The sequence below is a fragment of the Gopherus evgoodei genome, chromosome 5, assembly GCF_007399415.2.
Source record: "Gopherus evgoodei ecotype Sinaloan lineage chromosome 5, rGopEvg1_v1.p, whole genome shotgun sequence".
In the NCBI taxonomy this organism is placed as follows: domain Eukaryota; kingdom Metazoa; phylum Chordata; order Testudines; family Testudinidae; genus Gopherus; species Gopherus evgoodei.
The window spans coordinates 17,412,168-17,434,741 of NC_044326.1; the positions used below are offsets into that span (position 1 = coordinate 17,412,168).

Below are 22,574 nucleotides of genomic sequence, written 5' to 3' on the forward strand. Positions count from 1 at the left end.
AAGAAAAGATTTGTTACACTAACCCTTGAAAGCATTGTTTATGGTCAGTTTCCCTCTCATAGTTTACTTTGACTGTTTCCTTTGTGCATGTACAACCGAATAGCTCTTTTTAAAGTTGGGGGGTGAGGGAGAGGAGTAATTTTGTTGTTAAAACTGGTATCCAAAAGTACTTCCCGCCTCTCCCTTCAAAAACTGACTAGATTTCACGTTGACATTGCTTGATGGGACAATAGACACTAAATAACCAGGGGCCAAATCCAGTTGTAATCTAAACAATACCACTGCACCTGTTTAGTGACAATTAGGTTTCTAATGGGTTTCACTTGGCATTAGAAAAGCACTTTAAACTAGGTTCAACAGGGACAGGTGAGCAAAGCCCACAGGTAAGTGGGGAACATGGAGACCCGGGAGATGCCTCGGAAACAGGAGGGAGCGTGGGCTATAATGGCAGAGAGAGAGGAGGATCAGGGCAAAACTGGGAGGCAAGATCAAACCAGTATCTTAGATGCCTATATACAAATGCAAGAAGTATGGGTAATAAGCAGGAAGAACTGGAAGCGCTAATAAATAAATACAACTATGACATTGCTGGCACCACTGAAACTTGGTGGGATAATACACGATTGGAATGTTGGTGTGGATGGGTACAGCTTGCTCAGGAAGGATAGACGGGAAAAAGGGAGGAGGTGTTACCTTATATATTATAAATACACTTGGACTGAGGTGGAGATGGACATAGATGGAAGTGTTGAGAGTCTCTGGGTTAGGCTAAAGGGGTAAAAAACAAGGGTGATGTCATGCTAGGAGTCTACTACAGGCCACCTAACCAGGTGGAAGAGATGGCTGAGGCTTTTTTTAAACAACTAACAAAATCATCCAAAGCCCAAGATTTGGTGGTGATGGGGGACTTCAACTATCAAGATATATGTTGAGAAAATAATAACACCGTGGGACACAGACTATCCAATAAGTTCTTGGACTGCATTGTAGACAACTTTTTTTATTTCAGAAGGTTGAAAAAGCTATTGGGGGGGAGCTGTTCTATACTTGATTTTAACAAATAGGGAGGAACTCGTTGAGAATTTGAAAATAGAAGGCAGCTTGGGTGAAAGTGATCATGAAATCAGAGTTTGCAATTCTGAGGAAGGGTAGAAGGGAGTACAGCAAAATAGAGACAATGGATTTCAGGAAGGCAGATTTTGGTAAGCTCAGAGAGCTGATAGGTAAGGTCCCATGGGAATCAAGACTGAGGGGAAAAACAACTGAGGAGAGTTGGCAGTTTTTCAAAGGGACACTATTAAGGGCCCAAAAGCAAGCTATTCTGCTGAGTAGGAAAGAGAAAATGTGGCAAAAGACCACCTTGACTTAAGCACGAGATCTTGCATGATCTAAAAAATAAAATGGAGTCATAAAAAATGGAAACTAGGTCAGATTACAAAGGATGAATATAGGCAAACAACACAGGAATGCAGGGGCAAGATTAGAAAGGCAAAGGCACAAAATGAGCTCAAACTAGCTATGGGAATAAAGGGAAACAAGAAGACTTTTTATCAATACATTAGAAGCAAGAGGAAGACCAAGGACAGGGTAGGCCCACTGCTCAGTGAGGAGGGAGAAACAGTACAAGGAAACTTGGAAATGGCAGAGATGCTTAATGACTTATTTGTTTCAATCTTCAATGAGAAGTCTAAAAGAGTGCTAACACAATGAATGCTTATGGGAAGTGAGTAGGTTTAGAAGATAAAATAAAAAAAGAGCAAGTTAAAAATCACTTAGAAAAGTTAGATGCCTGCAAGTCACCAGGGCCTGATGAAATGCATCCTAGAATACTCAAGGAGCTAATAGAGGAGGTATCCGAACCTCTGGCTATTATCTTTGGAAAATCAGGGGAGACAGGAGAGATTCCAGAAGACTGGAATAGGGCAAATATAGTGCCCATCTATAAAAAGGGAAATAAAAACAACCCAGGAAACTACAGACCAGTTAGTTGAACTTCTGTGCCAGGGAAGATAATGGCACAAGTAATTAAGGAAATCCTCTGCAAACACTTGGAAGGTGGTAAGGTGATAGGGAATAGCCAGCATGGATTTGTAAAGAACAAATTGTGTCAAACCAATCTGATAGCTTTCTTTGATAGGATAACGAGTCTTGTGGATAAGGGAGAAGCGGTGGATGTGGTATACCTAGACTTTAGTAAGGCTTTCTGATAAAGTCTTGCATGATATCCTTCTTGATAAACTAGGCAAATACAATTTAGATGGGGCTACCATAAGGTGGGTGCATCACTGGCTGGATAACCGTACTCAGAGAGTAGTTATTAATGGTTCCCAATCATGCTGGAAAGGTATAACAAGTGGGGTTCCGCAGGGGTCTGTTTTGGGACCAGCTCTGTTCAATATCTTCATCAACGACTTAGATGTTGGCATAGAAAGTACGCTTATTAAGTTTGCAGAGGATACCAAACTGGGAGGGATTGCAACTGCTTTGGAGGACAGGGTCATAATTTAAAATGATCTGGACAAATTGGAGAAATGGTCTGAGGTAAACCAGACGAAGTTTAATTAATAAAGACAAATTCAAAGTGCTCCACTTAGGAAGGAACAATCAGTTTCACGCATACAGAATGGGAAGAGACTGTCTAGGAAGGAGTATGGCAGAAAGGGATCTAGGAGTTATAGTGGACCACAAGCTAAATGAGTCAACAGTGTGATGCTCTTGAAAAAAAGCAAACGTGATTCTGGGATTCATTAACAGGTCGAGAAGCCATTCTTTCACTCTCTTCTGCGCTGGTTAGGCCTCAACTGGAGTATTGTATCCAGTTCTGGGCACCGCATATCAAGAAAGGTGTGGAGAAATTGGAGAGGGTCCAGAGAAGAGCAACAAGAATGATTAAAGGTCTTGAGAACATGACCTATGAAGGAAAGCTGAAAGAATTGGGTTTGTTTAGTTTGGAAAAGAGAAGACTGAGAGGGGACATGATAGCACTTTTCAGGTATCTAAAAGGGTGTCATCAGGAGGAGGGAGAAAACCTGCTCACCTTAGCCTCTAAGGATAGAACAAGAAGCAATGGGCTTAAACTGCAGCAAGGGAGATTTAGGTTGGCCATTAGGAAAAAGTTCCTAACTGTCAGGATAGTTAAACACTGGAACAAATTGCCTAGGGAGGTGGTGGAGTCTCCATCTCTGGAGATATTTAAGAGTAGGTTAGATAAATGTCCATCAGGGATGGTCTAGACAGTATTTGGTCCTGCCATGAGGGCAAGAAACTGGGTTTGATGATCTCTCGCGGTTCCTTCCAGTCCCAGAGTCTATGAATTTATGTTCAGAATTATTTTCCGTTCATAAAAACACAATTACCAAAGTGCCAGCTATATAAAACACAAACTTATTGAACAATCTTGACACTTACTTCATACAAACCCAAAGCGGCCACCCTGTCCTTGTTGTAGTACAACTGGCGTTTCTGCATTTTCATACCATTTTAAATAGAGAAATCAAGTGCAGATTTGCAATTTTATTTAAAAAAAAACAAACAAACTTCTATAGTATACTGCATAACTCAACTCAAAAGATTGTGTACATTCAAAACTAGAAGGCTAGGTCTGTCATTGCACCTTAAGTTTACTTGGTCCCCTTTTACAATCTATCACCAACCTCTTAATACTCAGGTTGGTGGATCATTTTGGAAAACAATGACTATGGTAATAGCAGCTGTGTGTCAAGTATCAGAGGGTAGCTGTGTTAGTCTCGATCTGTAAAAGCAGCAAAGAATCCTGTGGCACCTTATAGACTAACAGACGTTTTAGAGCATGAGCTTTCGTGGGTGAATACCCACTTCCTCAGATGCATGTAATGGAAATATCCAGGGGCAGGTATATATATGTGTGCTAGCAAGCAAGCTAGAGATAACGAGGTCAGTTCAATCAGGGGGGATGAGGCCCTCTTCTAGCAGTTGAGGTGTGAAAACCAAGAGAGGAGAAACTGGTTCTGTAATTGGCAAGCCATTCACAGTCTTTGTTCAATCCTGAGCTGATGGTGTCAAATTTGCAAATGAACTGAAGCTCAGCAGTTTCTCTTTGAAGTCTGGTCCTGAAGTTTTTTTGCTGCAGGATGGCCACCTTAAGGTCTGCTATAGTGTGGCCAGGGAGGTTGAAGTGCTCTCCTACAGGTTTTTGTATATTGCCATTCCTAATGTCTGATTTGGGTCCATTTATCCTTTTCCGTAGAGACTGTCCAGTTTGGCCGATGTACATAGCAGAGGGGCATTGCTGGCATATGATGGCGTATATTACATTGGTGGATGTGCAGGTGAATGAACCAGTGATGGTGTGGCCTAACCAGATCAGCCACACCATCACTGGTTCATTCACCTGCACATCCACCAATGTAATATACGCCATCATATGCCAGCAATGCCCCTCTGCTATGTACATCGGCCAAACTGGACAGTCTCTACGGAAAAGGATAAATGGACCCAAATCAGACATTAGGAATGGCAATATACAAAAACCTGTAGGAGAGCACTTCAACCTCCCTGGCCACACTATAGCAGACCTTAAGGTGGCCATCCTGCAGCAAAAAAACTTCAGGACCAGACTTCAGAGAGAAACTGCTGAGCTTCAGTTCATTTGCAAATTTGACACCATCAGCTCAGGATTGAACAAAGACTGTGAATGGCTTGCCAATTACAGAACCAGTTTCTCCTCTCTTGGTTTTCACACCTCAACTGCTAGAAGAGGGCCTCATCCCCCCTGATTGAACTGACCTCGTTATCTCTAGCTTGCTTGCTAGCACACATATATATACCTGCCCCTGGATATTTCCATTACATGCATCTGAGGAAGTGGGTATTCACCCACGAAAGCTCATGCTCTAAAACGTCTGTTAGTCTATAAGGTGCCACAGGATTCTTTACTGCTTTTAGCAGCTGTGTGTGTAAATCTGTGCATAGATTGAATTGTCAACAATATACTAAAAAGGGAAGAGTCCATAGAAGAGCAGCATGTCCATTCTTGAGGATACATCCATGTTAAAGATGCACACAGGCTTTTCAACTTCATCAAGATACTTGAATCATTGTGTTTAACCTTCCCCCTCCCCCGAAAAATATATGTATCGTGAGGTTTTTTAAGAGGAGAGTGGGGTTGGTGTTGCTGTGTGTTTGTGTTTTTTAAATGCAAACTCTTTCCCTTCTAGGCTGAAGTTCAAAATTCATTTCTCCTGCTAACAACTTAATCTAACGGGGGACAGGATTTTTCCCATTGCTTTCCATCAGTTTAATATCAATGACGCTTTCCATCCTGCTCTATTGTCAACTGTATGACAGCATTAAATCATTTTTATTAATATATTTGTCCTTTCCAGTTCTAGGAATGGGCATAGAAATAGACTACCTGGAACAATTTGGTTCATCCTCAGTAAGTATCTAATATTTAAGCAGCTAAACTTGTTGGCTCAAGAGTAGGGCCAGGAGAGAACAAGAAGATCTAAGCCTTTCTCCGCTAGGTTGCAGGTTCAAATGTGGCCCAGTTGGGAGTAGCAGTTAAAGTACCATCTCGTGAGTAGATAGAGACAATGGGTTGAGCTCAGTTTTTCACATGATTCTGCGGCCCTCCAAAACTAGCTGCTGTCCTTGTTGGCAGTCTAGCCAAGGCTGAGGTTAGGCTTATTCAATCTTCTGGAGAGAACACACCACTTGGAGTTTCAGGGTTGGCTATGCTACAAAGTAACACATCCTTCAATGTGAGTAATCTCTCACCTATCTCCCCCCAGTTTAAAGAGTCTGCTTTGAGGAAGCAATCACTGTATTTGAAGTTTGACCCTCTGTTGAGAGACAGCCCCAAAAAGCTGGTTCCTGCTACTACTGAAACAATAAGCACATGTGTAATCAATGCACCATTTCAAAGTGGGTAAGTAAAGATTTTAATCTAAATTAAAGCCCATAAATTTGGTTTTGAACGCACTCTAATTTTAATTGTTTGTTTGTTTGTTTGTTTTTAGTCCTCTTTCTGACTTCAGTAGACTGCCTTTGGCAACTCCAAAGTCTGAAGTGAAGTCTCTTCAAAATGAAGAAAAGCCTAAAGGACTAGATCTTCTGGGAACTTTCCCAGCTCCAGTAAGTAAATCATAAACATGTCAATTTTCATGTTAGCAGATGTTTTTGGATGAGTTCTTCTAGTGGGAAGAATAGACAACCTTTATCACTTCTTTCCTGCTCAGTGTTCCTGCACTGCTGTGGGTTAGTGTTTTGGTGTTACAGTTGCCAGTACCCTCAAACAGGGCACATGCATTCACTCTGTACTGGATGAATGGCATTACAAGTATTGCTAAGAGATTTTAAATGGCTTAATACATATAGGTTGCCTCTGAGTTTTAAAATGACAAAGGAGCTGTGACAATGTATGGAATCTGGGGTACACCTGAGGATATAATGAATATCCATATTGTAATGATATGCTTTGTAAGCTATCTGCAAAAATGTTATCATTTGCCAGATCTGATTATTTCATTTATGCGTTTGTTATAAGTTATAGATACGTATGTCTATATTGCGCTATGCTTCTGGGTGACACCCGCAGACAGTGACACCCCTAGACAGCCTAGTCTGCTTGATGGCCCATTAAGGACCATCAGCTAAACAACTGACCTGTTGAGAGAGGGTAAGGGGATACACCTAATGACTCAAGGCATGCAGGGGCATGCCTATGGACAGAAAAGGCTTCCAAGCCATGTGCAGGGCAGAGTATGTTTGAAACAAAGGAAGCACAAGCTGCATGGCAGAAAACTGTAAAAAGGCAGCTGCATCTTCTCCATTTTGGGTCAGTCCTGCTTCTTACCTCTGGAGGAACTTTGCTACAAACAGAAGCTCTGAATAAAGGACTGAATGACCCATCCAAGCTGTGGATGTATTCCAGAGGGACTTTCAAGCCATCATACTACCAATACTGCTAGGAGCCCGATATATGGGCTTTGAAGTCTTTATATATATATATATGTAACTGTCTTACCCTTTAACACCTTTCTTCTGGTTCTTTCTTTTTTTCCCCTTTATAATAAACCTTTAGTTTTAGACACTAAAGATTGGCTGGCAGCATGGTATTTTGAGTAAGATCCAAACCTATGCTGACCTGGTAATGTGGCTGACCCTTTGGGGTCAGAAGAGCATTTTGTATGTGAGTAGAGTTTTTTTTTTTTTTTTAAATAATTTAACTTCCCATTATACTGGGACTAGGTGCTGACTGGAAGCCAGAGAACTGGAATGCAATAAGAGGGCTGTGTGACTTTTTTTTTTCTTCCTCTTTTGCTTCTTGATAACCAATGTGGGAAATCAGTTAATCACTGGTTGAGGAGATTAACTTCAGTGTTACCCACTAGTCCTGAGTATCTGCTCTCCCTTTTGCAGCCTGCCTTGACCTTGGCATTTCCAGTGCGGGCTGCCCCAGGCACTATGGTTCCCATTGGTACAAACTTGGTCGGATCCACAGGATCAGAACCCCATGCTATTCCAAAATTGAAATTAACTGTTAACACTCAGTTTTTAAAGTTAGTTAGCTGGCCAGCCCTGTACAACTAGCCCTGCCTGCCACACCTCAGATGGGATGTGTGGTTTAGTTAGTGGAACCAGCTGTAGATGGAGGAGCAGATTCCTTTATAAAAAGCAGCAGGAAGCTGCAGAAAGGGGAGTGCTCAGGGAGAGATACTAGAGATTGCTGGGAGTGAGCAGGTTCCAGGATGGAATCCTGAGTCTTTAGGGAAAAGAGCTTCAGGTAGGGAAGGCCTAGGGAGACACTTAGCAGGAAATGCAGAGTGCAGCCTTGATGGAGGTTTGAGAACTTTTATTATTTTGATTACTCTGATAAAACAATCCCCAAGGAGGGTTGTGCTGAACTGTAGAATTTGTTTAGGTAGCTTGATTGACAGTGGTGAAACTATTAGTAGAGCCAGGTACTGGCAGAGTAATCTTAGGCCATGAATGGGTGCTCAAGAGGCAGTTGGCCCATTCATATTTACAATATTTTCTAGCCCCAATACTGGGTATCAAAACTAATTTACTTTTTAATGATTAAGTGAACTGTTACCATTGATGTCAAAACAAGCTTGATAGTGACTCTGGTGAGGGGGCTTCTGCCGTATAATTGTGCTATATAATAGCATTTTTGTTAGAGCTTTTGTTTTACTATGGCAAGTAAAACCAAATCTCTAAAAATGTCTTCCACACCCTGAATTTCTAATGTCTAGGTCATCTCTTCCCAGAGAGCAGTTAAATGTAACAATCTCAACATATTTCATGTTTGGCTCAAAATTACGCTAAGATATTGTGTGGCCAAGTACAGCAATTCAGGATAAGGAGGAAATTCTAACACTAAGCACTGGTCTTCTGGGGAGAGGAGAGAATCGCCCTTGCTTACCATAACCTTAAGCTAAATTCTTACAAAACCTTGTATGACCAGAAGCATTTTGTACACGATCCTTTAAACTAAACTTAATTAAATGGTTCTCTGATACCTAATAGCATTGATCATATCTCTGAAAATTGGCGCTATTAATGGCGTGCAATGTCTCTGATGTTAAACACTAAAACAGTCTTGCTCTTGGATAGTGGACTCCTAGACTGGTGTCATTACATGTTGCCTTTCAATCCCTAGAGGCAGCTCAAATTCTTCTTCGAGTGATTGCTCATATCCATTCCAGTTAGGTGTACGCGCCGCGCGTGCACATTCGTCGGAAAACTTTTACCCTAGCAACTCAGTGGGCCGGCAGGTCGCCCCCTAGAGTGGCGCCACCATGGCGCTCCATATATACTCCTGCCGGCCCACCCGCTCCTCAGTTCCTTCTTACCGCCCGTGTCGGTCGTTGGAACAGTGGAGCGCGGCTTAGCTGACCTCCACTTCCCTAGCTACTCGTTTTCTCGTATATAATTATGCAGTTATAACCCTTTTATATATATATTTGTATGGTTATACGGGTTTTCTTTGCTAACATGGTTAGTTTAGTTAGCGGGGTTCAGGAAGTAGCCCCTTCCATGAGCCCAGTGCCGGAGCCATGCATGGCTCACCGGGTTTTAAAAGGGGCCCGGCCTGCCAGAAGCCGCGGCCGAAGAGAGATCTACATGACTCCTGTTTGAAGTGCCTCAGGGAATCACACTTGACAGATAAGTGCCCCATTTGCAAGGCTTTTAAGCCGAGAACAAAAAGGTGCGGGACTTTCACTTACCCCTCCACCTTGGGCGCCGAGCGATATTCAAGCGGCGGGCAGAAGCGCCTCCTCGGCACCGGACCCCGCCGGTACTACCAAGGCCTTTCGGCACCGACCGTCGCCGGCACCGATGTCGACTCGGCACCGCTCCCTTCTTCCGAGGTCGAGAGAGTCTACGATTCCTGCTGGTGCCTGGCGGCTCCCCGGCACGCGCCGTGGTTGAGCCCGCTGCTTCCGTGCCACCTGCATCGCAGCCAGAGAGCTCGCCTAAGTTGCGTTACCCGGCACCGACACCTGCAGAGGCACCGATGACTTCGGCTCCGTCGATTCCAGTCCCCCAGGACCACGAAATCCGGTGCCTGGCAGCTCCCCGGCTCGCGCCGTGGTAGAGCTTACTGCTCCTGCTGCTTCTGTGCCAACTGCACCACAGCTAGAGAGCTCGTCTAGGATGGCTCGCCCGGCACCGACGACGTCGCCACCGTCGATCCCGGTCCCACGAGGGCCGTAGAATCCGGTGCCTGACGGCTCCCCGGCACGCGCCGTGGTTGAGCGTATTGCTCCTGCTGCTTCCGTGCCAGCGGCACCGCAGCCAGAGAGCTCATCCAAGTCGGATCGCCCGGCGCCGACACCTGCTACGGCACCGATGACGTCGACACCGTCGATCCCGGTCCCACAAGGGCCGTAGAATCCGGTGCCTGACGGCTCCCCGGCACGCGCCGTGGTTGAGCGTATTGCTCCTGCTGCTTCCGTGCCAGCGGCACCGCAGCCAGAGGGCTCGTCTACGTTGGATCGCCCGGCACCGACACCTGCTGCGGCACCGATGGCGTCGGCACCGTCGATCCCGGTCCCACAAGGGCCGTAGAATCCGGTGCCTGACCGCTCCCCGGCACGCGCCGTGGTTGAGCGTATTGCTCCTGCTGCTTCCGTGCCAGCGGCACCGCAGCCAGAGGGCTCGTCTACGTCGGATCGCCCGGCACCGACACCTGCTGCAGCACCGATGGCGTCGGCACCGTCGATCCCGGTCCCACAAGGGCCGTAGAATCCGGTGCCTGACGGCTCCCCGGCACGCGCCGTGGTTGAGCGTATTGCTCCTGCTGCTTCCGTGCCAACGGCACCGCAGCCAGAGAGCTCGTCTACGTCGGATCGCCCGGCACCGACACCTGCTGCGGCACCGATGACGTCGGCACCGTCGATCCCGGTCCCGCAAGGGCCGTAGAATCCGGTGCCTGACGGCTCCCCGGCACGCGCCGTGGTTGAGCTCCTGCTCCGGCTGCTTCCATGCCAACGGCACCGCAGCCAGAGGGCTAGTCTAAGTCGGCTTGCCCGGCACCGACAACGTTGGCACCGTCGATTCCAGTCCCACAAGGGCTATCGAATCCGGTGCCCGACGGCTCCCCGGCACGCGCCGTGGTTGAGCGTATTACTCCCGCTGCTTCAGTGCGGACGGCACCGCAGCCAGACAGCTTATCTAACTCGGTTCGCCCGGCACCGGCACCTACCGAAGCTCTGATGACCTCGGTACCGTGGATCCCGGTCCCACGAGGGCCGTCGAATCCGGTGCCTGACAGCTCCCCAGTACGCACTGTGGTTGAGCCTGCTGTTCCCTTCACGCCGGAGATGTTACCAACGGCGAGGGCTCTCAGTGCCATGACAGAGTCAGTGCTGCCTGACCCGGGCACCGCCGGTACGGGTAATACAGTCTCTTCAGGGGACTGTCCCCTGTCAGCACAGCAGAGCGGCACCGTTCATGATCACGGTCCCGCAGACACTCCACGTCCTGTCGGCACGCCGGACGCCACTGGCAGTCCCGGTGCTGTTTTCCTCGGTACTGGTCACACTCGCTGCACCGGTCGGTATCCCGTTCGCCGACCCGCTATCGGCACCGTTCCGACCTCTGGCACCGGGGCAGGTACCTTGACTCCTGTAGCCCTTCTCCGAGCCTCGAGATCTCGGTCGACCTCCCGACACCGTTCTGGTTGCGGGTCTGGATCTCGTTCCAGGTACCGATACGCCTCCCGATGCCGGTCCCCGGTGCCGAGTTGGGCAAGGTCCGAGTGAGTCAGAGACTCTGCCTGTGCCTTTTTTTAGTACCTCCATGGCCGTCCGGACGCGCATCTGTGTCATCCCATATGCGCAGATTTTATGCTCAGGACCACGATCCTGATATGATGGCCAGCGGGCGCCAGCCCCGAAGCAGAAAGAGGCTTGGCGAATGCACAGGCTTGGCCGCCAGGTGTACTCTGCAGGGGCCCTGCAGCTCTGGGTAGCAAAGCAACAAGCCTTGCTTAGCTGCGATAATTATAGCACCTGGATGAAGGAGTTTCTCCCTCAAAACTCCCACCTGGAGTTCGCTACCGTCTTGGAGGACGAGGGAAAGAAGGTTCCCAGAGCGTCCCTCGTTGGACGCAGCAGACTCTGCGGCCAGCACTCTGGCCTTGGGTGTCGCCATGAAGTGCATTTCATGGCTTCAGGTTTTAAACCTCCGGCCGGAGCTGCAGTATGCCATTCAGGATTTACCCTTTGTTGGTAAAGGCATCTTCGCGGCAGAGACAGCCCCAGACTGCGAAGCCTGATGGACAATAGGGTCCTAATGCGTCTCAGCATGTATACGCCAGCGACCAAACGCAAGCCTTTATGGCCCCAGCCGCCATACTCTGTGCCTAGCCAGAGGCAGAACTCTGGCAAACGGCAAGGCCAAGGTGGTCGCAGACAAACGTCAGGACCCCTAAAGAGCCAAAGTCAAGGTCCTTCACAATTACCACTGGGACCAAAGACGGACCTTCCAAGGTTCGCCTGAGGGCGGTGTACCAGTCGCAGGACGGGATCTCGATCCCGCTTTCTCCTGGCATGGCCCCAGTTACTTTCAGATCGCTGGGTCCTGCGCACGATGGAGCATAGGTACCACCTTTAATTTGCTCCAGCCCTGTCCCCCTTCAGCGGACGAAAGGGGCAAGGGGTTTTCCCCCGTTATGCCCTAGTCCCCCACTCGAACACAGGTCTCAGACCTCCCTGGTCCTGCATGGACTCAACCGGTTTAGGATAAGGTTGAAGTTCTGCATGGTATCCCTGGGAACCATTATTCCATCCTTGCCTCCTGGGGGCTACTATGCCGCCCTGGATATGAAGGACGCGTACTTTCGCAATGCCATCTTCCCTCCGCACGGGAGATGCCTCCGCTTTATAGCCAACGGTGAATACTCCCGGTTTACGGCCATAGTCGCCGCCTACCGTCGCTGATGTCGGATATGCGTTTTTCCGTATCTGGACGATTCGCTTATCCGAGGAGACTCTGAGACACAAACCACTCAGCCCGTGGACATCGTCATGGTCTTATTCACAGGTCAAGGCCTGCTGTTTACTATAGAGCAATCCACTCTGGTTCCCACGCAGAGGTTGGGCTTCCTAGGGGCTATCCTGGTCTCCTACCTAGCCGGAGCCTGCTTATCACAACTGCGGTTTTAGGCGATGGCAACAATCATCTGAGGTCTGAAGGCTTTCCCAACGACCTCAGCTCGTTCTTGTCTCAGTCTCCTGGGTCCATGGTTGCCCGCAAGTTTGTAACCAAACACGCCAAGCTCCGCCTCCGTCCTCTCCAAGTCCGGCCCACCTCGGCGTACCGCTTGGACAGGGAGCCAATGGTCATGGTAGTCACCGTTCCCTCGAACGCCTTAGGCTCCCTAGAGTGGTGGCTAACTCCCTCCTTGGTGTGGACAGGGATGCGGTTTCATCCGCCCCAGCCCTCACTGCCCCTGACGGCGGACGCATCATCTCTCTGCTCGAGTGCTCATGGTCACCTCCGAGCTTAAGGCCTTTGGTCTTCTAGGGAGCTGGCATTCCTCATTAATGCCCCAAAAATGAGAGTAGTCCGCCTGGCATGCCAGGGGTTCCAGCGGCAGCTGCGAGGCCGTTGTATCTCGGTGTTTACAGCCAACACAATGGCCAGGTGCTTCATAAGTATTCAGGGGGGACATAGTCCTCCCCCCAATTTTTGTCAGGAGGCCATTCATTTCCGGGTCTTTTGCATGGCCCACTCGATGGAGCTGGCGACGTCCTTTCTCCCAGGCGTTCGGAACGTCTTACCTCTTTGACTCAGCAGGTCTTTCCTGTCTTACGAGTGATCACTCTGCCCCATGTGAGGCGTCCCGCTTTCCGGAAGTGGAGATGTTTCCTCACACAGACCTGTTCGCTCACCGCGAGAGCAGGAAATGCCAGGTGTTCTGCTCCTTCCAAGGTCTCTCCTCGGAATCGCTCTTGGACGCATTCCTGATGTTGTGGAAAGGCCAACTGCATTATGCCTTCCCACTGTTCCCACTGGTTCATTAGGTCCTGCTCAAACTCCGCAGGGGCAGAGCGCGCATCATCATGATCACTCCAGAGTGGTCCAGGCAGCACTGACATACCACGTTGCTCGGCCTGTCAGTCCAGACCTCATCACTCAGGGCAATGACAGGCTTCGTCACTCGGACCTGCAGCCTCTTCGCCTCACGGTGGCTGCTGCGTACCTGAGTCGGGGTGACAGGCAGCCTTCCACCTGGTCAACGTACCGGGCCAGGTGGAAGCGTTTCTTTTACAGCTGCAATACGCTCGATCTTGCTCCTGCTGAGGTCTCGATCCCCTCTATTTGGCCTGCCTCTGGCCTTCAGCGGCAGGACCTGGCGGTATCATCGCTGAGGATACACTCAGCAGCCATCTCTACCTTCCAGCAGGCTAAGATGGACGTTCAGTGTTCTCACGCTCTATGGGTTCGAGGTCCCTCAAGGGCTTGGAGCGCTTGCACCCTCGGGTGCGCCGCCCAGCCCCGACCTGGGACCTCAACCTAGTCTTGGCCAGACGGGTCTCTGAGATCAGAGCTCTTACGGGGGTTCCGCCGTACACTAGGTTTCACAAAGACAAGGTGCAGTTATGACCGCACCCGGCTTTCCTCCCTAAGGTGGTTTTGGCCTTTCATGTTACCCACAGCTCAACGCAATGGGCACAACCGTTGCACTCCTTGGACATCTGTGGAGTGCTCGCATTATATTGTGCTGACAGAACCATTTCCTAAGGTGCCCCAGCTCTGTCCCGGTAGCGGGCCAAAGGGAGGGCTTGCTTGTTGTCCTCTCAGAGGATCTCATCTTGGGTGATGGCGGACATCCACACTTGTTATGATTTGGCTCATATTTCCCCAAGCCACATCACCGTGCATTCTACCAGGGCTCAGGCTTCATCTGCCGCCTTGCTGGCTCGTGTTTCTACCCACGAGATCTGTCGCGAAGCTCCATTGGTCCTTGGTCCATACCTTTGCTTCGCAGTATGCCCTGGTTCAGCAGTCAAGAGAGGCTGTAGCCTCTGGCTCAGCAGTTTTATTCTGCCACATTTCACTCCGACCCCACCGCCTTTGTAAGGCTTGGGATTCACCTAACTGGAATGGATATGAGCAATCACTCGAAGAAGAAAAGACGGTTACTCACCTTTGTAACTGTTGTTCTTCGAGATGTGTTGCTCATATCCATTCCACACCCGCCCTCCTTCCCCACTGTCGGAGTAGCCGGCAAGAAGGAACTGAGGAGCGGGTGGGCCGGCAGGAGTATATATGGAGCGCCATGGTGGCGCCACTCTAGGGGGCGACCTGCCGGCCCACTGAGTTGCTAGGGTAAAAGTTTTCCAACGAATGTGCACGCGCGGCGCGTACACCTAACTGGAATGGATATGAGCAACACATCTCGAAGAACAACAGTTACAAAGGTGAGTAACCGTCTTTTCCCTTTTCAGTCAAAGCATTCTTTTCTCATACAGCTGACCCCATGTAAGGTGAGAAATGGGTTTTCACTGCAGTTCCTTTGCTTCCTGAATAAGCAGCACTCTGTGTACCAAATTCTACAATTAAATGTAAAGTTTTAAACTTGACTGTCCTTGTATAAGTCTTTATGTGGATGTAGGTCTGTTTTTTGCCCAGCAGTAACGCTTAACTTGCTGTGGGGCAGGAGGGTGCTGTTTCTGTATCTGCTGTTCATGAATAGGCAAATAGTGCAGTGTGCTGCATTGCAATATAGCTATAGTAGTTTGTCAAGCTAGAAAAATGACTAAGCAGTTTATGGGGATAGTTTTGGGGTTAAAATAACGTGAGATAATCTGAATAGAAGATTCTAGTGTAGCTGATGTGGTAGCCACTCAAACTTTTTTTTTCTTCTTCTCCACAAAGGATGCAGTTCCTCTAATTCCAGATATCTCAACCAGTAACGCTTCACCGCTCTCTCCTTTTTCTGTGCCAATCAACACTGCAGTTGACGCTATTATAGAAGTGCTGAAATATAGCCAAAAAGATATGGATGCAGCTGTTGAAACGGTTAAACTAGAGGTAAGAAGAAAGTTTTAAAAACCTTTAGGAATGTGGCACTTACTTTGAAAAGGCTTGTCATTATAACATTTCCTCCCTTTTAGTTACTCAGCATATACTGGGCATCTATTTCAACACGTTGTTGTGTGTTCTCTCTCTCTCTCTCTCTCTTCCCATCCCCTGCTCCTTTAAGTTTTGAAGTACAGTGTCCCATTCCTAATGAGTTACTGCTTGTTGCTTACATGGGTAGAGTAGCCTGCACCAGCATCTTCAGAGCTGGAGCTAGACCTGCCATACCCCATGTGTCAAATCTTCTAGACTTACTACCTTTTTGTAAGTAGGCTCCATCCAGGAGACTCTACTAGCAAGAGACCTTTTGCCTTGTTTGGTGCTTTCAGAGAAATTTCAAACTCCCACATAAATGGACTAATGTAATTTTTATTCCAAAACAAGCTTTGGTAAACATGAAGCAAGATGGCACTTGCCTCAGCAACTTGATCCTGGGCAAGCAGTGTGGAGGAGAAAAGGAACGAAGTCCGCCAGCTGTACTGAACTATAGGTTGTGGGGACCATATTTCAGAGGAGCAGTCAGCCATGGTGAAAGATCCTTAAAGAGAGCCAGGTTATGGCAGATGAAGCCACAGGTTGGCTCCCATTTTTTTTGTTGGAAGGGACAAGGAGTAATATTAATGTGACCACCGCTCTTCATGCTACAAAAGGTGTTTGTCTTGAAACGGGGATTCAGTGTGAATTTATGAACAGTGTAGCCATCCCTAAATTACTGCACTTGCTCTTAAAATACTAAATAAATTGTGGAATTTAGATTAAACATCCAACTTAAGATACTTTTGTCAGAGTGCTCACTTCTTACATATCTCTTGTCCCAAATTATCTCTGCTCAGGCGTTGTCTGGTTACATAAACTGGTGGAGGTGTGCTTTGTATATGGATAGCTTCTGTAAGTGAAATTTCAGATTTAATCGTTGCTTTTCCTTGTCTTCGTAGAATTTCTTCAGCAAAGGTTTTCAAATTCTCAAGTGCCATTGAGAACAATAGGGCAAGAGTACAGAATGTCCTTAGTAAAGATGGCCAGTACCTACAGTCCATCTGCACTTTTTAGTGTTTCCGCTCTTCTTCCAGATAGCCTGGGATGCACCATCTTTTCTTAGACAGTTTGGTTCCCCACTGGGACTGACTCCAGTGAGAGGCAGAGGCTATATTTGCCAAGAGCAATATTTGTGACAAGAACAAGAAATGATAGATGGCTTGAAAATACAGTTCTTGATGATTTTCTCTGAAGGAGGAAGGTGATATGTGTTGTGGTTTTTGTTTGTTTTGTTTTGTTTTTTTAAATGCCCAGTAGTGACAACATGAGGGGAAGAATCTTATGTTTACAAAGCCGTTTCTTCTAATCTGGAGCTACAAACACTAATATAACTTCATGGTTATTGCATGGCTTCACTACAGAACAGAGTCATGTTTGTCTGGGGGGCCTTAACTGCAATTTATAACTTAAAAGAGAGCCAACCATTCTAAACTAAGACTGTGAATTTCCTGGGGTTATAATGCTTGCTACTAAGATAGTTCCCGCATAGCTAATGTGGTGTTGTGGTTTTTTGGTTTTTTTTTTTCTCAACTGTAACTACATCTTAATATAACTTGTCTAAGAATGTAAAGTTATCCTTGTTCCCTCCAAATTTGTGTGAACACAAAGATTGATTCAACCTGCAAATTGACATTAACCTGAATAGATTAAAAAAGCTGGCTGCATGCTGTGAGTCAATAGTGTAAAACCCCAAACAGTGAGGGAGTAAGATGCCCTATATCACAAATTAGGGGAAGTCTACTTGGGGGCAGGGGGGAAACAAATCTGTGATCAATGTATGAAGAAATAGTAAACTTAATCTTGCCGTGTGGTGCAACAAACACTAGTGCTGCGTGTACAGGGATAGCATTGGAAGGTCACTTTTTTGTGTGAATCTTTTTGATTTAGAAATGTTGACTTACAGTGAACCATAAAACTAGTGATAACACATCACTCAGTCTACTGATCTGTCTCTGACTGTGACTTGTACTAGAGCTTTCTGCCATAACTAACACTTATGAAATAGTGTCCATAGGGAAAATTTTACCTTCTGTCAACAACTCCTTAAGTTACCCTTCAAGTTGTTCTGAATGTCAGTTTCTCAATCCCTGTTATATATAATATACATTTTTTTTTTAAGGTTCAAGAAAAGCAGATGGAAGTTTTAGAATGGAAAAAGAAATATGACAGGCTTTATATGGAATACCTGGAAATGGGGTAAGTGCCTGCTAATTGTACAGCTTGACTTACTGCTTTTGATTGCTTTCTCTAATGTATATTCAATATTGTCTTTTAGAAAAATTGTTGCAGAGTTTGAAGGTACAATAACCCAAATGATGGGTAAGTATACTGAGTAAATGGAACACTACTTGAGATAGGCTTTTGCTTAGACCTGAAGGGCACTCTAAATGTATAGCTGGCTTTGACCTAAGAATATCTAGCACTCTTCTGGCTAGTACTTTAGTCATGCTGTCAATACTGCATTACATGTTATACTTGTATCATACTGAATCCTTGGAACAGAGATCAGAGCTGGAAAAGTTGTTGTGTGTTTATGGACAGATTTCTAAAGTAGCGTGTGCACAGTTGTATTAATCTTAATTACACAACTAGAGTACTTACATGTTTGCTTGACTTGTACAGACACATGCGTGTAGCAAGGTAGGTGTCTGATTTGTACCAAACTGAGGCATGCACAGTAATGGCTGCAATGTGGCCCATAGCTGTTCAACTCAAGAAGGTCTGTTGGAAGCTACAAGTTCCAGTTGCTTACTAAGCAACGTCCACAGCTTGATGCTAAATGAGAATAATCTGTTCCACTTCTGTAGATCACACACAGCCATATCACTTCTGACCAAATGTCAGTGGAACCCTCTGGTGGACACTTCTTGTTTCAACTGTAGTTTGTATACGTGACTTCTAAACTGCAAAGGCATCCATTAACATGTCAGCCAAAAGCTTGTATCTTGAGTCATAAGAATATGAGACTGGCCATACTGGGTCAGACCAGTGGTCAATCTAACCCAGTTTCCTATCTTCCGACACTTCGTTATTCACTTTCTCCACACCATTCAAGATTTTATAGACCTCTGTCATACTCCCTCCCCTCCTTGGTCATTTCTTTTCTGAGAGGAATAAGCCCAGGTTTTGTTTGTTTGTTTGACTGACTGACTGCCACTGCATATTGACCCCGTGTTTTCAGAGAACAATCCATAATGGACCCCAAGATTTGTCTTGAGTCGTAATGGCTAACTTAGACCTCCTCATTTTGCATGTATTGTTTAGATTATATTTTTGAACGTGCAATACTTCGCATTTATCAACATCTGAATTTCATATGCCATTTGGTTTCCCAGTCGCCCAGTTTTAAGAGATCCCTTTGTAACTCTTCAGTTAGCTTTGGACTTAACTATCGAGTAACTTTGTATCCTCTGCAAATTTTGCCACTTCACTGTTTGACCCCTTTTTCCAGATTTATGAATATGTTGAACAGCACTGGTCCCAGAACAGATCCTTAGGGGACACTATTTATATTTTTCCATTATGAAAATTGACCATTTATGAATCTACCCTTTGTTTCCTGTCTTAACCATGAGAGGACCTGCCATCTTTCCCATGACTGCTTACTTGCTTAAAAGCCTTTAGTGAGGGACGCTGTCAAAGGCTTTCTGAAAGTTCAAGTACACTATATTAAGTGGATCACCCTTGTCCACATGCTTGTTGACTCCTCCACCAATAATCCAAATAGATTGTTGAGGCATTGTTTCCCTTTACAAAATACATCTCACCTCCTCCCCAACAAATCGTGTTCATCCATGTCTGATATTTCTCTTTACTGTAGCTTCAACCAGTTTGCTTGGTACTGAAGTTAGGCTTACTAGCCTATAATTGCCAGGATCATTTCTGGAGTCTCTTTAAAAAAAAAAAAAATTAGTGTCACATTAGCTATCCTCCAGTTATCTGGTACAAAGTGACAGGTTACATACCACAGTTAGTAGTTCTGCAATTTCATACGAGTTTTCAGAACTAGTCCTGATCACACAGTTTAATTTATTCAGTTATTCCTAAACTACTTCTATTGACACTCAATCTGAGACAGTTCCTCAGATTTGTCCATTAAAAAGAATGGCTCAGGTGTGGAAATCACCCTCTCATCCTCTGCAGTGAAGACTACAGCAAAAAATTCATTTGGCTTCTCTGCAATGGCTTTGTCTTCCCTGAATGCTCCCTTAGCCTCAATTGTCCAGTGGTCTTACTGATTATTTGGCAGGCTTCCTGCTTCTGATGTACTTTCTATTAGTTTTTTGCTAGTTGCTCTTTTTGGCCTACCTAATTGTACTTGATTTGCCAGAGTTTATGCTCCTTTCTATTTTCCTCAATAGGATTTGACTTTCAATTTTTAAAGGATGCCTCTTTAACTCTGTTTTAGCCTTGGTGGCTTTTTTCTTCCTGTTACTGCTTAATTTGGGGTACACATTTAGTCCTCCTTTTAAGAGTAAGCATGCTAAATCTGTCCATAATTTAGATTAAATCCTTAATTAAGGAAGACTCACGTTTACAAGAATGACAGTTCTACGATGCTTGTCCTTTAAAGAGAATGCTTCAGGAAAGGTAATATGGCCGAGTGTGCTGATAAGAATTAAAGGTTTAGTAAGGAAGGTCTCATTATGCTACAGTCATGTCTGGTCCTATGTCTTTAGTAACTGGGATGAGGTGGTGCTTTGCTTTAAGAAAAACAAACACTCAGCCCTGTTATTTTTTCCCCATCTTTTAGAGGATGCCCAAAAACAAAAGGAGCTTTCAAAAAAAGAAAACCAGAAGATGCTGGAGGAGAAACAGCAAGTTCTGTCAGATCTGAACTCCATGGAGAAGTCTTTCTCTGAACTCTTCAAACGATTTGAAAAACAGAAAGAGGTTATAGAAGGCTATCGCAAAGTAAGAGATGATGGAATGACACTGGTACTGTGCTTCCAAATCCCTGTCAAGACTGAGGAAATAGCGGATATTCTAAAACATCTCACTTTACACTAGGTGTTAGGTTGTCACAGTCAAAATTAGACTCCCCCTAGAAATGTGGCTGGCTAACATATCAAAGATGTTAGTACTTGGGCTAGACCAAGTTCAAGTCCATGTTTTAAAATGCAGTAAGTAGGGTTTTAAAAAAATCCTTTTTTGTTTTTTAACTGAAAGCACTCCATACCTTCTTGTCACATTTTGATGCAACTCTGAAGACAGCCTAGTTCAGTGTCCCATCCTTTTCTATCATTAACAACTGAACAAGTGACTCGGGAGGAGATTAGATGTGTCCAAAGACAGCGTCTCTGGATTATTCATAGGTTCCAAGGCCACAGGAGGTCAGACTAGGTGATCACAGGAGCCAAGACCATTTCTGCTAGAAGGATCTGGTTCAGGTTCAGGAGAAGTTTGCCTATTACACTAGCCCTTGGAGACCCTAACTTCTATATCGGGACTCCCTTGCGCCAGAACGGTACGAACCAAGGTGGACCAGGCTTTTGCTCTAAAGAGTCTCACTTAAACCCACTTGTTCTGTCCGATCTTAAAGGTAAACTAACAGGTTGAGGGATAAGTGGGAGGAAAGACAAAGGTAACATCACATGTGCACTGTCCAATCTATGGTACTAGTGACAGGTTGGATTCACTTGCCTCCTTATATAAAAAGGACGTGCTAGTGGCACTCCATAGCTATGGTTTAGTATGTATTATGTTGTCATGACCAGCTCCTACAGAAAGTTGCATTACAGTTTTTGTGAGGGTGGAGTGTTATATACTTCTTCTTCAAGTGGTTGTTAATGTCCATTCAAAGTAGGTGCGCGCATGCCGCGTGCACGCCAGCCGGAAGATTTTCCCCTAGTAGCGTCCATAGGGTCAGCTCAGGCACCCCCAGGAGTGGTGCCACTATGGCGCCCTATAAAGGGGCCCGCCGACCCTCCACCCCCTCAGTTCGTTCTTACCGCTGGTGATGGCTACCTGGAACTTCTCTTCTCTTGCATAGCAATCTGGCAGTGTCCTATCCGTACTGTTTAGTCTGTGTATTCAGTTATATTATAGTTAGATCTTTGTCTATAGTTTTCGTAGTTGGGGGAAGTGTCGTCCCCCCAGTCTTCGTCACCTGCTGAGGCATGCCCGGGTCCCCCGGGTTCAAACTCTGTGAGGACTGCGGGAAATTCATGCCCAAGAGCGACCCGCAATCTGCGTGCTTGAGGTGCCTCGGAGAGAGCCACCAAAAGGACCAGTGCTCTATCTGTAGAGGCTTCCGCCTGCGAACTCTCAAGGACAGGGCTCAAAGACTTAGAGTCCTCCTGATGGAGGCGGCCCTGCGACCACCCCTGGACCCAGAAACGGCTAAGGCGGGCCCCAGCACGTCGTCCTCGCTGCAGAGTGTTCCGGCACCAGCATCAGGACTTAGGGCGAGCCCAGGTCGTCCAAGACCCGGCACCAGGCGGAGTAGGGTCATAGGAAGTCGGCCTCAGTGTGGCACCGCTCAACTTTGCCAGTGCCTGCCAAGAAAAGGAAGCCGGTGAGGGATCGGTCCCCCCACCAGGACCCAACCCCGCCCCCGGGGCTAAGCAGACAGGCTGGGTTACAGCCCCCGGCTGTTCCGTCGACTCCCGCACTGCAGAGAGGGCGGTCGAGTCCGGACCAGCCTAATTCTCCGGGCCTCAGCGGAGACATATGCCCCCCCGTCAACACCGGAGGTGTTCGAGGCGGCCTCAGACCTGATGGGTCTCCCGGCACCGGCCTCCCCACGTCGTCGGGAGTTGCCTACTGTGGTCCACCCACCAGTACAATCTAGAGGCAAGCCGGCCATGCTATTGCCTCCCTCCCTGCACGGAGCTGCGAAGGTGGCACCGGACCAGAGGAGAGGCTCCTCGTCGCCTCGGCGCCGCTCACTTTCGGCACCAGGCATCGCTCCCCCCAGGTCCTCAGACTCAGAGGGGGACTCCTATCGCTCCAGCAGG

General features: G+C 46.8%; 1 protein-coding gene across 2 annotated transcripts in view; it reads left to right on the forward strand.

The window, feature by feature from the left end:
- Nucleotides 1–22,574, forward strand: part of TACC3 (transforming acidic coiled-coil containing protein 3) — a 48,975-nt gene that overhangs the window by 12,155 nt on the left and 14,246 nt on the right. For both annotated transcript variants that reach the window (XM_030565511.1, XM_030565512.1), the window contains exons 7-13: nucleotides 5,364–5,416; nucleotides 5,772–5,908; nucleotides 6,000–6,114; nucleotides 15,376–15,531; nucleotides 17,735–17,811; nucleotides 17,891–17,934; nucleotides 20,369–20,529. In XM_030565511.1, coding sequence (XP_030421371.1) covers nucleotides 5,364–5,416; nucleotides 5,772–5,908; nucleotides 6,000–6,114; nucleotides 15,376–15,531; nucleotides 17,735–17,811; nucleotides 17,891–17,934; nucleotides 20,369–20,529 — 743 coding nt within the window. The remainder of the gene's footprint in view (nucleotides 1–5,363; nucleotides 5,417–5,771; nucleotides 5,909–5,999; nucleotides 6,115–15,375; nucleotides 15,532–17,734; nucleotides 17,812–17,890; nucleotides 17,935–20,368; nucleotides 20,530–22,574) is intronic.